Genomic DNA, 16529 nt, shown 5'->3' with positions numbered 1-16529 from the left:
ATGGCGAATCGCTTCCACTTGGAGCATATCGCCAGCTACTGTTGATTTATTAAATGTTTATATTAAATCCTTGTCCTCAGACCAGTGTTTTTGAGGAACTTGAAGATCAGCTTGTTTACTTCATTTCTTGATTTACTTTCGTATATTGACTTTAAATCCATGTTGTTTGACATCAACAAAAAATAAGACAGACGACTACAGATAGCACCACACATGATGGTTACTTGTTATTATTTAGGGCTGCCTGTATGGATCATACTGCCCCAAAGCGAGCCCTTTTACTAGAATAATAATGTGTTATGTATTATATAAACCGTATTGGTACAATGAGCAACATCTAGTGACGGATTTTGGAACGTTGATTTGATTTTTCTCATGGCAGTTAGACTCTAGAGACAAACCAGGGGACTTTATTTTTATTTTTAATCTGTGTCTGTCCATTTGGTGTAGTATTTGATCCAATATTACATTTGGTTTATATATCCTTCTGGGACCCGAGGAAAAAAAGTGTCTTCCAATTGCCTTTTTTTTTTGTGATTTCCTACCTATTTAGGGTTGAAAAAACATCTTGCAATTTAGACTTTTTTTACTTTATTTTATTTTAAAATGTTACAGTATGTCCACTGTAGAGGACGTCGGGACCATATTAGTTTGAAAAGACAGCCAAAATGAACAGATAGACTATGTAAAGTATTATGGTTATAGAGTGATATTCATACAATAATACATTCACCTTTATTTAAAACATGAATAAGTAATTGATCTGAACATTGCTGTTTATTTGGTCACTCAAAAACTAGTTTGGTTTTTGGTGAATCTTTCCAGATCTTCAAAGACTTTGTAGTCAATGTAGTGGGAAAAGTACCTCATTAACTCCTGTCGGCACGGGCTGTAGGTCATCTTGATTAGTTGTATGGATGTGGTCTCCATTTGACCATGCTCATAAAAACAAAGCTGGCATTCATGAGGCAATTCTCATTTTTCATGGCTCCACTTAAAATAAAAACAATAATAAGACATATGTGCTACTCTTGGCCCACGGAGGGCCATGTCTTTCCAGCTCGTCCCTATCTGTCTCTCTGTCTGTATCTGTGCGCTAATGGAGCCTCCTACATCTTTCCCCCCCTTCTTCTTGACCCTCTTCTATCCCAGGTGTGAAATCATCATCTCTCTCATCATCTGAGAGCTCAAAATCTGAATCTCCCTGAACTATCTGGTACATAAAATGTCTGCTTCAGTTCTGTCTCCTGCAACAATATTGAGTCATTAAGTCCATGAAGATGGTCCTGACGTCCACTAGAGTGGACATTTATAAAAGGGCTTTTATTTGAAAACTTGAATTATTTAATTGCTTTCAGAACAAATGATATAGTTCCTCACATGTTAATAAACAAGAACATATATGATTTTCATGGTAAAAATTACAATTATTCAACAATATTTGGCTTCTCCTCCTGCTTCTATAACATTTTGTTTTTGGTATGCCAGCCATTTTGGATGAAAAGAAAGAGGAACTTCCCAACATGCAATTTTAACCAATGACATATCGCTGGAAAGACCAGGATGTCCTCTGTACTGTACATCAGTGATTGATAGAGTAGCTCAAATGAGTCAAAGGAGATGCATGTTAACAAAATGTCCACTACAGTGGACATTTTCAATGGGCTGGGTCCCAGGAGGATATTAGTCACTTTCGTATGAGATGCCAGGTTTTAGGCCTTGATTTGAACATTCAATCCTGAAAATAAAAGATCGACCAGATTAATGTTTCTTTAATCCTGACCTGACTAGAGTAGATAGTAAGTAAGTAAATCTGTATAGGAAGACGAGTTAAGGGATAGAGGTGAAAACGTTATGGTATAATTACAGAGCCTGTCCATTTATAAATTGAGGAAATCAATGTTAGTCTGTTAACCAAAGTGCAGGTATCTATCTATCAAATATCTACTCTCTATTATTAAAGATCAGAGGAAAAGAACAGAATGAGAGGGGTAAATCCAGAACAAAAATAAAGAAGCAAAGAGATTGTAGAGCAGTGAGAAGGAAAAAAGCTTGGTGTGTCAATTCATTACATTGCCAGTATTTTTCGTTGTTGTAAAAAAAATCGCCCCCTCTGATTTTTTAACAGCCCCCTCAGTCATTTCATCCTGGAGCCGGGCCTGAGTTATACAGTAAAATAAAAAGGACCCTGACTCGGACAATACACAATCCAACATGTTCAACAGAAGATAATCAGTTATATTGTTTGTACACATGGTACTTTAAATATATATCTTTTTGTTTAAGGTGTCCAGGTGATGCAGACAGGCTGGACCAGAGAGTGAGAGACAGAACTGGACTCCTCACAGCAGTGAACTTCAGCTCAGGTACAAAGACTCTTTTTTCATACTGTACAAAGAATCAAGAAAGATATTGGTTTAAATGAATGAAGTATTGACTTTAATACACTGATATACATTCCATTAAACAATACTAGATAACCTACACACCAGTGAAGTTGAGGGGTTTTTCTGTGCAAAAAGTTACATTTAGATGTTAACAAGCAATATGATTTTGTCAGCTTTCTAATTTAATGTATTAAAGGCAAAGATATTTAACACATAGTGAGAACTGCTACTATTTATCTCTGAATATTGTTCAAAAAAACGTGGTAAAAGTTATTCTTTCAGTGAGACAACAGAGCAAGCTTCTACAGTTGCACTACGTTTTGATAAGTTACATATTATTTTGATAATAACATATATTTCAATGTTGATGAACTTCATACTGTTCATTCATAATCTGATTGTCTTTGTAGCTCACTGTTGAAATAAATAAAAAACATTACAATTACAAAATAATTATATCTACAGCCCCTAAACACACAAACACACCGCTTTCAAAAATAACACACTTGTTCTGCAATAATATGTTTTATGTTTTCCTGTAATTTTTGTTAGGAAAGGACATGCCTGAAAGACACAACATTTTCTCCTTCTCTGAGGGTCAAGAAGAACATCCAAGAGGAAAATTAAAAGCTGATGCTATGAGATTTTAAGACCAGCACACTAAGAAACTACTTTCATTGTAAAAACAGTCAGCTGATCGAATGCACCTATTTCCACATCTACACTCCATCAGCTAATTATTTCCAGTGTTGGGAAAGTTACTTCCAAAATGTAATATATTACATATTACTTATTACTCTCTTTTGAAAGTAATAAGTTACATTACAATATTACTGTCTCTGAAATGTAATGAGTTACACTACTTTAGTTACTTTTTAGTTACTTTCACCAAAATAACCGCAAAAGAATAGCTAGGTATTTTAAATGCTAAAATGTAGTTTAGTGCAGCTCATTATGCATCCAGTGAAGGGCAATGTGGTATAGCATAACAACTGTGTAGGCCCTTAAGGCTACTAACAACTTGTATTACAGGGCTTAGTTGAATACTCGATACTGATTGTAAATTCTTAACATGTGACACGTTGTTAATACAGCAGTACAGACCGCTGTCAAGGACTATAATGAAGGTTAACATATTGTAAATCAAGGCAAATATTATTTAAACCATGCTCATGGTTTGAAATGGCAAACATTGAAAGGCAAAAGTATTATTAAAACCATGTATCCTACTACATCATCACCTTGGTCCCATCATATACGCTGGGAAGAGAATATTTACCATGCTTGAAAACTGGTATCACATCATCATGTGAGGTTGACTTTGTGACCTGGAGAACATTTCAGCTGCAACATCAGCTCGTTGAAAATAAGCTTGGGATATGAAATATTTTTGTAGCCATTCGTGGTGAAGGCATCTGTGCTATTGTATGCATTATTTTTGACCCAACATTTCTACAGGCATGTCAGAATATGGTACTATTTTCACATGAATATTCTAGCCATTGTCTATTTTTATACCACAAGCTGCAAAATGACTGCCTTACCCCACTGTACAGGCGGGTAGTTGTTTAGATATACCTGGCACCTGCGGGCCGCAGAGGGCGACGTAGTTTCGGGCGACGAAGACTGCTGCTCCGGAGCCGGCGAGTCAGGCGGGAGTAAGCTAGTGTCCACAACGGAGGGTAACGTGATGTCCGCATCTGACCTGTTGCTACTGTCTGCAGTAGATGCAGTGTTGCTGGCGTTTAGTGATGGTTGCTTTAACCATTTTCGTATAAATGATTATCCACAGATCAGATGTGTGTCACTGCTGTGGAAGCACTTTGGAAATGATGCACGCGCAGCGGAGCAGGTCACGCGCACCTGACACAATTTGTTGTTAGTATTTTTCGCTACGTTCTCTTTTTTGAATGGTTGCATAACGTTCAACTTCCCCGAAGATCTCGACGCGAAGCCTGAAGGGTAAACACCCTACCACACAATTTGTCGGGTTTCGGAATGTCTCGCTATGTTAGTACATTCTTAAAAAACAAAACACCATTTAATTTCGGGTTAAAATGTGTTGTAACTGCGTTACTGAGCATTGTAACGGGTAATATATTACCCACATTTCATTAGTAATGCGTTACATTACTTCGTTACAGCAAAAAGTAATATATTACTGTAACTCCGTTACTTTTGTAACGCGTTACACCCAACACTGATTATTTCAAATGGGGCCAATCTTCAGTCAGATGTGAATGTGTAATCTAACATTTTCAGTAAGAATAATGGACAAAAGGAGTGCAAATACAAATACAATTTATTGAAATGTCAACCAAAACTTAATCAAACATGTTAAAAGCACATATGGACAGAAGGTGTAAAACTATTAAATGTACAAGTAAACACATTTAGTCAAATAAAGTGACAGACTAGGCCTGTGCAGTTGGTATCAGCTTTGCCCAGCATGGGCTCCTCCATCAGGCCTGGTCCCCCTCGCTGAGGAAAGACCCTCAGTCTTCTCCGGGCCAAACAGACAGACAGGACGTCCATCACACGGAGGTTTCTCCCTGGAGTCTCTGCAGTTTTCTGGACACCACGCTGTCTCAATCCGTCCACACTGAATATGAGAGGGGGAAAATGAAAATAACTAATGCTTTAGACCAGGGGTTTTCAAAGTGTGGGTAGGTGAGCCTCCCCTCAGAGAACATAAGAACAGCCGTGCCCCCCCTCCCAATTATTATTGCTTTTATTATTATTATTATTATTATTATTATTATTATTGTTGTTGTTGCTATAATGCAGGGGTATTCAATTGCATTTCAAAGAGGTCCAGTAAGAAAAAATGTAATTAAATGCTCTGTTTTCGCTGTCTACCTTCCGCCATTTGAAATTACTCCGACTGTTTCTCTCCTCTTGTCGTGTCTCTGTGTGTGTTTGAATCTATCGTGCTGACTGCACCGATTTGATTGGCTGAGTAGCGTCACCTCCTTAAAACATTAAACAATAACTTTTTTAAACCTTTTTATTTTTATGTTTTAAACATATTGTATAAAACTCCCCCACTACTTGGACTATTCCTTGCACCCCTCTAGAATAAGCCCGAATGGTCTCAACCATATTGCATCAGTAACGTGCACTTGTTATTATAACAAGATCGCAAGGACGCTGGTAGCGATCGGAAAATTGAGTGTTGTTCAGTTTGTGTGTTGTGGAACATGTGTGTCCGTGCATGAAAATATACCACACACCCAATTACAATTGCATGTTCAATTCACTACCCTGGAAGTTAATACAGTTGTTAAAGTTGGAACAGCCTGTGGACAGCCGTTCTTCCTTGCATGTCAGTCGCCGACACCTTCTTACAGAGGACAGGCACATCTAGCTGCAGCACGACCCGTATATTTCCGCACGCCGTGTTCTCAAGACATATTTTTTTTAACATTTTCAACATGGTGGATAAATCCTTATATGCTCCCGGTAACACATTGAACGTCAACTTTGCCTCCTTATTACACTCACCCCTACTTTAGTGGGAACAATGAGTCTGCATCTTTGATGCACAGAGGAATAAACACAGATCATCCTCTGGCTGCAGCCTTTACCGGTACTTGCTTTTGATCAAAGTCAATGCGGAAAACCTGCACTCACACAGGTAGGTGAACGGAATGAGCACTTTTACAGCCTTTTTGGCGAGGTGGGGGAACTCGGTCTCCACTGACAGCCACAAGTGGGCAAGTGTCACTTTACTCGTCTTTTTCTCGTTCTTTTGTGTCTCACGCTGCGCCTCCCCTGAAGCTCTCTGGCGCCCCCCAGGGGAGGCGCGCCTCACACTTTGAAAACCGCTGCTTTAGACAATAAGAAACATAAAGTTGACTGTTGAGTTGCTCAATTTTTTGAGATTGTCAATACTATTACTGTATAACTAATATATCAGGTTAAGAGGCACATGCAAATAAAGATTGGTCTTTCTATACGTTGTCTCTTGAATTGTTTGTCTAAAGTCAAGGATCTAGAACTGGTACTTAGTTGTAATGATACAGTCTGGTTATTATGCTGTTTGGAGGAGGCCTCACAGGTAAGAGCACGAACTAGCTACCATCACATGTACCTTAGCTTGACTTAAATGTATTAAACGTATAATTAAGTGATATCAAAATATAAATAACTAATGTCATGCAAACATATTAATATGTGCTTGATTCCAGTGTTGAATCTAGCACAATTGCATATAAAAAGGAAAAAGGGATTTTAAGATTCTGAAGTATTATGCTAAAAACTCAATAACTTAGATTATTATTTATAGTTTTGCTGAGTAGTTTCATGTCCGCTTACCTTAGAAACGTAAAATGCCACGGCATTGTGCAGATGGGGAGCATGTTAGCTTAGCTTGGTAGCCAGTGTTGCCAACTCCATAGTAAGGAAAGTAGCTATTGGCTGACCGAAAAGTCGCCAGAAGTCCCTAAATGACGTCATTGCCTAATTTGCATATCATGTAATGGCGGTAAAAAAACGTTCCACCCCCTTCAACGATCAAAACTTGAAACCACCAGAGTAAATCCAGACGACAGTAGATCCGAAATATCTCTATTAGAAAAAGTAGAAAGTAGAAATAGTTTTTAGTAGAAATATCCCTTACAATAAAGGCAGTATAGAATGCCCGTGTGTCATCTCCAATAAATGTCTTCAACCATCCTTTAAACTCAGGGTTTGATTCCCACTCCTCTGTACTTTTGTGAATACAGTTTAGACTGTGACATGATGACCTACGTCAGGGTTCCCCAATTATATTTACCAAAGGGCCAATTTTTTTCAAGCATGACAAGCTAAGGGCCAAAATGTTATGTGTCACTAAAAGTTGTTTTACACTATGTGCAGATGTTACCTCTATTATAATTGTTGTAGTTGTGGCAGTAATAATTAAACAAACCCTGTGTTGAGAGTAAAGGAAAAATGCATCCTTGAAACAAAATTAGACCGAAATCAAACATTTATTAACAATAATAATAAATAAATGCTTTAACAAATACAAATGATTTTGCTGTGGTCTGATGGGGCATAACAATAAAACAAAAATAAAAAACAACAGAGTGAACTCTGATCAAATAGTCAAACAGGTCCACATCCAATTCAGCAAACACTGTAACACACACACACACACTGGGAAAGACAGGAAGACAGAGAGAGTTTCAGTTAGTTACTTTTATAATGTCGTACCAAAATACACCACATTATTAGTTTTAACATTTTTAAATATGTGTACCAAATAATATCAGGCTGTAAATAACAAATAGTATTGGGTTTTTTTTACTTTATTTTTTTCTATATTATTTTAATGTTGTATTCAATTTAACCAGTTTGTGGGCTGTTGTTAAAAGCCCTGCATTATCCAAGGTTTTTTCTCTATCATATTAATAATTTGTTTTTAAATACGCTGCATAGCGTTTTATTTAGGAAATGAATGTACATATAAAATATAACTATAAAATGGTTATTTTTGTGGCACTGTCCAAGATGTGCACTGGAGAGTCTTTTCCTGTCCTGGCTTTTGATAGCATTCATTGAAGAAAATCCTGATTCGCAGATGTATGTTGAGGAGAACATTGTGAGTAGGAACATAGCAATAGCTCTGGTGTTTTTTTAACGAGCTTGGGGAACCACGTTGATCCAAAAGTCACACACTGGTGCATCCTTGTGTTGAGCTTTCAGCAACTCAGAGCTTCCCATCTCTAAGACCTCCATCTGAAGAGCTCCTTCTTCTATGGAAGGCACCAGCCTTTTGGCCTCTCCAGTCCACTGCCCGTCTGCTGACACAGAGAACGGCTGTCTGAGGAAGAGGAGGATGTCACGTGAGATTTTAGGGGAGCTTTCAAATCGCTCCTTGAAGTTTTCTGCCAGTTTTGACACAAAATCCTTCATTACTGGATCTTCCGGCATTTCATTCTTCTCGCAGTGCTCACGCAGACGTGGAAAGTGCAGCTTCCTCCCATGAATATCTCTCTCCAAAAGGTGCAGCTTTGACCGAAAAGCTTCAACCGCCTCGTACATCTCAGCAACAGTGTGGTTCTTGCCTTGCAGCTGCAGGTTAAGGTGATTTAGATGAGACATGATGTCACACAAAAAATTAACATCTGCTATCACCTTGGTGTCAGTTAAAAAGCTCAAAAACTCATGGGCTTTTTGGCTCTGCAGGCTTGATAAGAACGACACCAGTTCATCACGCAGGTCGCACACCCTCTCCAACACACAGCCCTTGCTCAGCCAGCGAACATCGTTGTGTAGTAAGAGATCCTTGTGTTCAGATGACATTTCCTCTAGCAACGATCTAAAAAGGCGATGCTGCAGACTAGAGCTCTCACGCACAAAGTTAACCAGTCTCGTCACAGTATCCATCGTTTCTTTCATTTTTCCACACAGTTTTGCGCACAACACTGATTGGTGAATGATGCAGTGAAATGTCAGAAGCGCCGGGTTAACGGCGGAAAGCCTGCTTACCAAGCCTTTGTGCTTTCCAACCATCGACGGAGCCCCGTCAGTTACAACAGAGAAGATTTGACTCACATTCAAACCATTCTTTTCGAAGAACTGTGTCAGCTCGTGGAAGATTATTTCCCCGGTCGTGTGCCCGGGCAGAGTAAGCAAACACAGCAGCTCTTCCCGGAATATCTTCCCATCAAAAAATCGTACGAACACAGACAGCTGTTCCATTTCGGTTCGGTCACAGGACGATTCTATGGCTAAGGATATAGCCTCTGTTTTCTTCAAATCCGTGAGTAGACTGGAAAAACACTCCTCCGCTAAAACCTCAACTCTTCTGGTTGCCGTGTTAGCCGACAGCGGCACCTGCTTTAATAGCTCAATAACCTTTTTTTGTTGTTTTTCATCATGATTTAAAACTTCACGAGCCATGTCTATCGCACACCGTTTAATTAACTCAGCATCTGCAAACGGCTTCTTGGCTCTAGCAAGCGTCCAAGAGACGTGCAATGAAGCAGCTGATGCGCCCTCTTGTGCGGATGTTGTTTTCGACATTGTGGAAACAGAGTGCTTGTATGATGCAAGCAAACCTGCTATCTTTTGTGTGCGCTGGTCGGATTTCTCTGGATAGTTAGCATTAAAACTGGCAGCATGAATAGAGGTGAAGTGCCGCTTCAGGTTGTCTGATTTGATTACAGCTACATTCTGCATGCAAATCAAACAAGTCGGTTTAGCATTGGCGTGGTCCGGTAAAAAAAAACAATACTTCTCAGTCCAGTCAGTTTTGAACTGACGGTTCTCCTGGTCTAACTTCCTCTTCTTAGCGAATTCCATCCTGGGTTTGAGTTATCCACGGCCCGTTAGCTGGCGAGCTATAGTTTAATATGTGTTTGCCGCTATTCCAGGTGGTGACGAGTAAGTCAAGCGCGCGAAGCACGTCTTGCATATGCACGCGATAAGGTCATGGGTCAGGTTTACGAGTGTCGACGGAGGTCAAAATAAAGCGAAACCGCAGACATTTTATTTTATGTTTTTATGTTATAACAAGTGAATGCCAGTAGATCAGCGCGGGCCATGCATTTGCCTCTCGCGGGCCGGATCTGGCCCGCGGGCCGCTAATTGGGGTTGGCTGACCTACGTGGATGTTTAGCTTGTCACAGAGAGGCACACACAGTGGACGAGGTGATTAAGTGACTGAAGCTGTCTCGACGAGGGAGAGTGTGGCTGTCTCCTCTCTGATCTTACTGCAGCTGAGCTGCTGCGGGAGGCAACTGTGAGTGTGCCGCCTGTGAGTACTAAGGGAGGGCTGAGGGGCTCACGGCAGCTCGTTATCTGCAGAACAATACGTGAGTCTCCAAACACCAGAAAAGTCCCTAATAACACCATTACAAGTCGTTAGATTAGTCGTTAGTCGCTTTTGACAAAAATAAGTGGCCGGAGGGTTTGGAAAGCCGCCAAGTTTAACGAAAAAGTCGCCAAGTTGGCAACACTGTTGGTAGCTTCAGCTAGCTCTGGAACTTTCAGCTCGGTGGCCGCAGGTCCCGCCTCGGCTCCGCCTCTTTGCCCTTATTTGGAGCAGGCTGGAGAAGGCGGGAGTTGAACTCTGACTTCACTGTCGAGCCGTTAGTGGCTGACTCCGCCTACTAAGGGCTTCTCGGCAACTCTGCAGAATAGGGGTGTGCGATACCACAAAATCTAGATTCGATCCGATACCAAGTATTTCAGGGCCAGAATCGCCGATACCAATATCGATACCGATACTTTTTTAAATGAAAAGCGTCTTATGTACTTTCATATAGGGGGGAGCTGCATGACATGGTTTTTGAGCTGAAATCATAATAAGTAGACTAAATCTGAATTAATTTTCATGAATAAAGACAGCACAGTTTTTATAGACAAATAAACGTTTTACTTTTGCAAATTTAAAGTGCAAACATGAAAAATAACAATACAAAGTGGCCAGAGTAGCGAACTGTGTTCTTGCACACATCACAGTTCGCTAAGTTTTAATTGCCAGTTGTGAAATTGCTCCACACAACGCTGCTCTTTCTCTCAGCCATCATGTGCGTGTGTGTGTTGCACTCGTGGGTCGCTGGCTGCTGCTGTCCTGCCCTGCCGGCTGCTGTCAGTCAGCTTGATAATCGGCGTTCAGGCAAGGACCGCGCTGCGCGAGCCTCGAGGGGAGGAGGACAGCATGGAGAGAGAAGAAAAGAGCACATACTTGTGTTCGTTTGCACATAGTTTTTTGAAGAAATTGACGAGTAGAGGCGACGGGAAAAAAAGTATAAAAGTATCGATCCTATTGGCTCTAGTATCGATATTTTGAAACGGAACGTAATATCGGAAGTATCGATATTTTGGGATCGATCCACCCACCCCTACTGCAGAATCCTGTGGGTGACGTCACGGACCCTACGTCCATAGTCTATGGTAGACACACACCCTCCGCTGCCGCGCCCAGCGCCGTTATAATGTCCATCTTTTCACTGAATTGTCGTCTTGAAAAGGGTACTCACAACAATTCCGCAACAACATCATCTTCACCGGATGTACTTGCCATTTCAACGTTAAAAACAATAAAATGGCATATGAATTGCTTCGTGGCATTTATCTAGATCCTCTGTCTCGAGCCAGTGAACTACCGGGCCTTCTAAAATACCCTGGAACCGAGGAAAACTCTGAAAGAATTCGCCCATTGGCGGCAAATCAATATATGATTGGCTGATCAAGCTGTCGATCCAAAGGTACGCTCTCATTCAGTACAACGGCCAGGGCATTCTATCAAGGAAATAGAATACCTTGGTTGAAGAATATTCTACACAGAGGCCCAGAACAAGATCTGATTGGTTACTTTTTTTTTCTAACACAAAACCACTGAAATGCGTGGTGCATGGACCGCGAAGGACAAACAAATCAACATAACACTGTAATATTTCAAATCAACAACACAGATACGATTCTAATTTATTCATTTTACATACGTGTTATTTATATAATTAAATCGATTTTTTTTGGGTTAAGTGTTCCAGGGTATTCTCTGAATACCTTGAAGGCCCTGACGGTTCGCCACTGGTGCATGTTTATATAAAAGTTACTTCATTTGGAGGAATAAAAAGGGTGTGCAACCCTCTGACCTTTGAATGTTCTTTTTGACGTGTAAGTGCATTAGCAAATGAATAATGCTCTATTTGTTTAGTGAGAGTAGCAGTGCAGGAACTGTCAGGTAGGCTAACCGATGATTTGGACGAGATGGTCATCTGATTTTAGGTGTCAATGAAGACTGATCTGGCTGGCTGTCAGTGTAGAAGGCCTGCTGATGATCTGGCTGTGCATCCGCAAAGATGGCATGGTGAATGCTTTCTTCTAGGAAGAACGTCCTCCACTAGCACTAGCTGGCTTTAACTATAAAAGGCAACTAGGAAATAATTCCATGGATTTTTGGTTAGAGAAGTTTCAAGATATGATCTTTTGAGAAATAATTGAATAATAGTTAATTTTTTTAGCAGATAAATCGAGAGCACACAAGTACCAGTAAGTTTGGTAAGGCAAATAACCCTTTTCCTGTTTGGCGCCTCCTTCCTTTGCCCCCAAGTCCACAGAGATAAAACATCAACGTTCCATTATTTTTTCACAAGTTTCTCCACAATATATAAATACAAATGCCCAATTTAAATTGACATTGGGGTTCATGTGATGCCACTGAATTGTTTTGTCTCACTCAAATAGTATGTCATCCACACAGAGCTGGCCGGAGCAGGGATGGGCACTCTTACATCTGTTGCTGATGGTATCTTTCTCTCAGGCTGAGGAGCCAGTGTGCACACAGAGAGGGGACCCTGAGATCCCTCAGATGTTTAAGGATGGGGACATAATGTTGGGGGGAATCTTCTCTTTCCACAGCAGCTGGAAGAACAGACGGGATTCCTACATGGACAAACCACTGCCACTGCAATGCACCAGGTAACAGTATACCATATCAATATTTTGCTTCAGATTTCTGAAAGGGTATAACATTGGATATTTAAATGAGGATATACTCCTGTTGTGTTTGATTTTATCATCAAATACTTCCATGTACTGTGCCACTCTTTCTACTGGATGGAATTGTTTTGACTAATTATTATTAACTGTTTGCATCAAGCTTGAATTTCAGAGGGTTCCAGTTTGCCCAGGCTATGCTATTTGCCGTAGAGGAGATTAATAACAGCACAGACCTATTGCCTGGCATCTCTCTGGGCTATAGGATCTATGATTCCTGTGGCTCAATTGCCAAAAGTGTGAGGGTTGCATTGGCCTTTGCAAATGGTAATGAAGTTGAATCACAACCCTCTGAAGTACCATGTACAAGACCTGCCCAAGTGCAGGCCATTATAGGAGAACCTTCTTCCTCTCCCTGCATGGCTATGGCTACTGCCATCGGACCCTTTCATATTCCAATGGTGGGTAAGATTGTTGGATATTATTAATATTCAACTATTGCAACTATGTATAGCAAAAGGGATTGTAGTTGGCTGTATAACTACTTTATATCCTGAATCTTTACGTTGGGATATAACTTGTTTTTTTCTTTTAGATCAGCCACTTTGCTACTTGTGCCTGTCTCAGTGATAAATCCAAGTACCCATCCTTCCTCAGAACAATACCCAGTGACTACTACCAGAGCAGAGCCCTGGCACAGCTGGTTAAGCATTTTGGTTGGACTTGGGTTGGAGCTATTAGAACAAATGATGATTATGGAAACAACGGTATGGCCACATTCACAGAAACGGCCCAGCAGCTTGGCATCTGTCTTGAGTACTCGGTGTCCTTCTTTAGAACCGATCCACCAGACAAAATACAAAAGATCATTGACATTATCAAGGCTTCCACTTCCAAGGTGATCATTGCTTTCCTCTCCGGCATGGATTTGGATGTGATAATACATGAATTTTCTCACCACAACTTGACTGGGTACCAGTGGGTAGGCTCTGAGGGCTGGATCTTTGATTCACAAATTGCAGCCTCGGATAAGCATCACATTCTAGACGGTGCTATAGGCCTGTCCATCCCCAAAGCACATGTCAGTGGCATGAGGGAGTTCATGTTGGATGTGAGGCCGCTCAATGTATCTAGTAATGAAATGTTTACAATGTTTTATGAGACGTTATTTAATTGTAAGTTCAAGCAGTCAAAGTCTTCATCAAAAAATCAGAAAGAATGTACTGGACGTGAAGATTTGACTGAAGTGCAAAACATCTTCACCGATATGTCTCTGATGCCTATCTTTAACAATGTCTATAAAGGAGTGTATGCTGCGGCCCACGCACTTCATTTTATCCTCAGCTGTAACAAAACATGTAACACCAAGGTGCAGCTAGATCCATCTACGGTGAGTTGAACACCAATGTCACTGAAGTTTTTACATCAAATCACATCAACAAGCAACATGTTTAAAAAAGCGTAAATTAAACTTTTGCTGTCTCTCATGCTGTTAAAACACTTGGACCACAACACATTCTTCAAATTATGTTCTGCATTGACGGATATTTGTTTTTCAGATTTTACAGCACATAAGAACTATTCAGTTTAAAACAAAGGAAGGAGAAGAGGTTTACTTCAATGAAAATGGAGACCCAGCAGCAAAGTATGAAATTATAAATTGGAAGCCAAGAGAAAATGACATTGTGGAGTTTGTCACAGTTGGCCTTTATGATGCATCTTTACCAGAAAACAAACAGCTACATCTGCAAAATGAGTCTATAACTTGGACACAGAACTCCCAACAGGTAAAATACTCTAAGTTCAATGTCGTTGCTAATCACACTCATTTTTTTCATTATAAATATGAAATTGACACTGTTCGTCATGCACGTCATAATGTGTATTTGTTATGCATAAACATTTTAAATGGAAATATACAAAGGCAACACAGTAATCAAAGTGAAGGCCGATCTTTTTCTTTCTTCTCATAGTCAATTTGATCCCACAGGTGCCTGTGTCAGTTTGCAGTGAAAAATGTCTTCCAGGAAGCCGCAAGGTTCTCCAGAAAGGAATGCCTGTCTGCTGCTATGACTGTATGAGATGTGCAGAGGGAGACATCAGCAACATTACAGGTGTAGTTACATGAATGCAAGACAAAACATGTATTGTTCATTTTAAGAAATTGCAGTGTTTTTTGGGGGGGATTTCAAAACCATGCAGACCTTTAAGAAGAAAAAAACACAATATCATTACATAACAAATCATTGCAAATGATACATATACAGATACTGAGACAGAATTCTGAAGTCAGCCATATAAATATATGCAAAAGTCTTCCTTAGGATTAATGCATTATGTTAAAGCACCAATGCAAAATAAATGTTTCTACTTCAAGTCTACCTAAAATAAATCATTTCATTATTCATAGAAATCGCTGGGAAGAACTTGTGATTGTACAAATAAGCAACACATTGTATATACTTATTATGTGCTGTACTGTCTTGTATGCTTAGAAAATATGCAACGTAGGGACAAATACAAAATAAAAAAATAATTATACAAAATGTTTACCACATTTTTATTTTCTTCAGATTCTGTCACCTGTGTGCGGTGTCACCCTGAGTTCTGGTCAAATGAAAGAAGAGATGCCTGTGTAAAGAAGGAGGCAGAGTTTCTGTCATATGAAGAGATTATGGGAGCGCTGCTCACTGCAGCATCCTTATTTGGAACATGCATCACAGCTGTTGTGGCATTGATTTTCTTCAGATACAGGAAAACTCCAATTGTCAGGGCTAACAACTCTGAGCTGAGCTTCCTGCTGCTCTTCTCCTTGACTCTGTGTTTCCTGTGTTCTCTGACCTTCATCGGTCGGCCCTCAGATTGGTCCTGCATGCTGCGACACACAGCATTCGGTATCACCTTTGTCCTCTGTATCTCTTGTGTTCTGGGGAAAACTATAGTGGTGCTAATGGCCTTCAGGGCTACACTTCCAGGCAGTAATATGATGAAGTGGTTTGGGCCTGCCCAGCAGAAACTAACTGTTCTGGGTTTCACTCTAATACAAGTAATGATATGTATCCTCTGGTTAACAATTTCTCCTCCTTTTCCTTTTAAGAATTTTAAAGACTTCAAAGACCAAATAATCTTAGAGTGTGCTTTGGGCTCAGCTTTGGGCTTTTGGTCTGTACTTGGGTACATAGGACTACTGGCCATTTTATGTTTCATTCTTGCTTTTCTGGCTCGGAAACTGCCTGATAACTTTAATGAAGCCAAGTTTATAACCTTTAGCATGCTGATATTCTGCGCTGTATGGATCACTTTCATCCCAGCGTATGTAAGCTCTCCTGGAAAGTTTAGTGTTGCTGTAGAGATATTTGCTATTCTGTCCTCCAGTTTTGGACTGCTGTTTTGTATTTTCATCCCAAAATGTTATATCATCTTACTCAAACCAGAGAGGAATACAAAAAAATATATAATGGGAAAGGGAGCCCTAAAATAATTATGGAACCTTACAATTATATTAGTTTATTTTATTGTTTCCAACTGTGAGTTATTTTACTGTGTAACTTAGCATATGGAGATTACTCCTTTTAATAGAATACAAGTTTAAACCAATATGTATATATGCAAATAAAAAAAGAATAAAATGATATGCAGACCCAAAATACCAATCTCCTATGTGATTTCAGATTAATTGCCCAAATTGTTATTCAAATAATAAAA

At 39.9% G+C, this 16529-nt stretch overlaps 1 protein-coding gene across 1 annotated transcript; it reads left to right on the top strand.

The window, feature by feature from the left end:
- Positions 1-12573: 12573 nt before the first annotated feature.
- Positions 12574-16305, top strand: LOC307037460 (extracellular calcium-sensing receptor-like; the record flags this gene model as incomplete). Its single annotated transcript, XM_079678344.1, has 6 exons — positions 12574-12806; positions 12988-13285; positions 13420-14214; positions 14384-14611; positions 14815-14938; positions 15398-16305. 6 exons carry the CDS (start codon positions 12574-12576, stop codon positions 16303-16305), a joined length of 2586 nt encoding a protein of 861 aa, XP_079534470.1.
- Between the last annotated feature and the right edge of the window lie 224 nt (positions 16306-16529).

This window comes from Notothenia rossii, assembly GCF_949606895.1.
Source record: "Notothenia rossii genome assembly, chromosome: 4".
NCBI lineage: Eukaryota > Metazoa > Chordata > Actinopteri > Perciformes > Nototheniidae > Notothenia > Notothenia rossii.
Note: the sequence above shows the minus strand (reverse complement) of the source record. Positions and strands in the feature narration are given on the sequence as shown.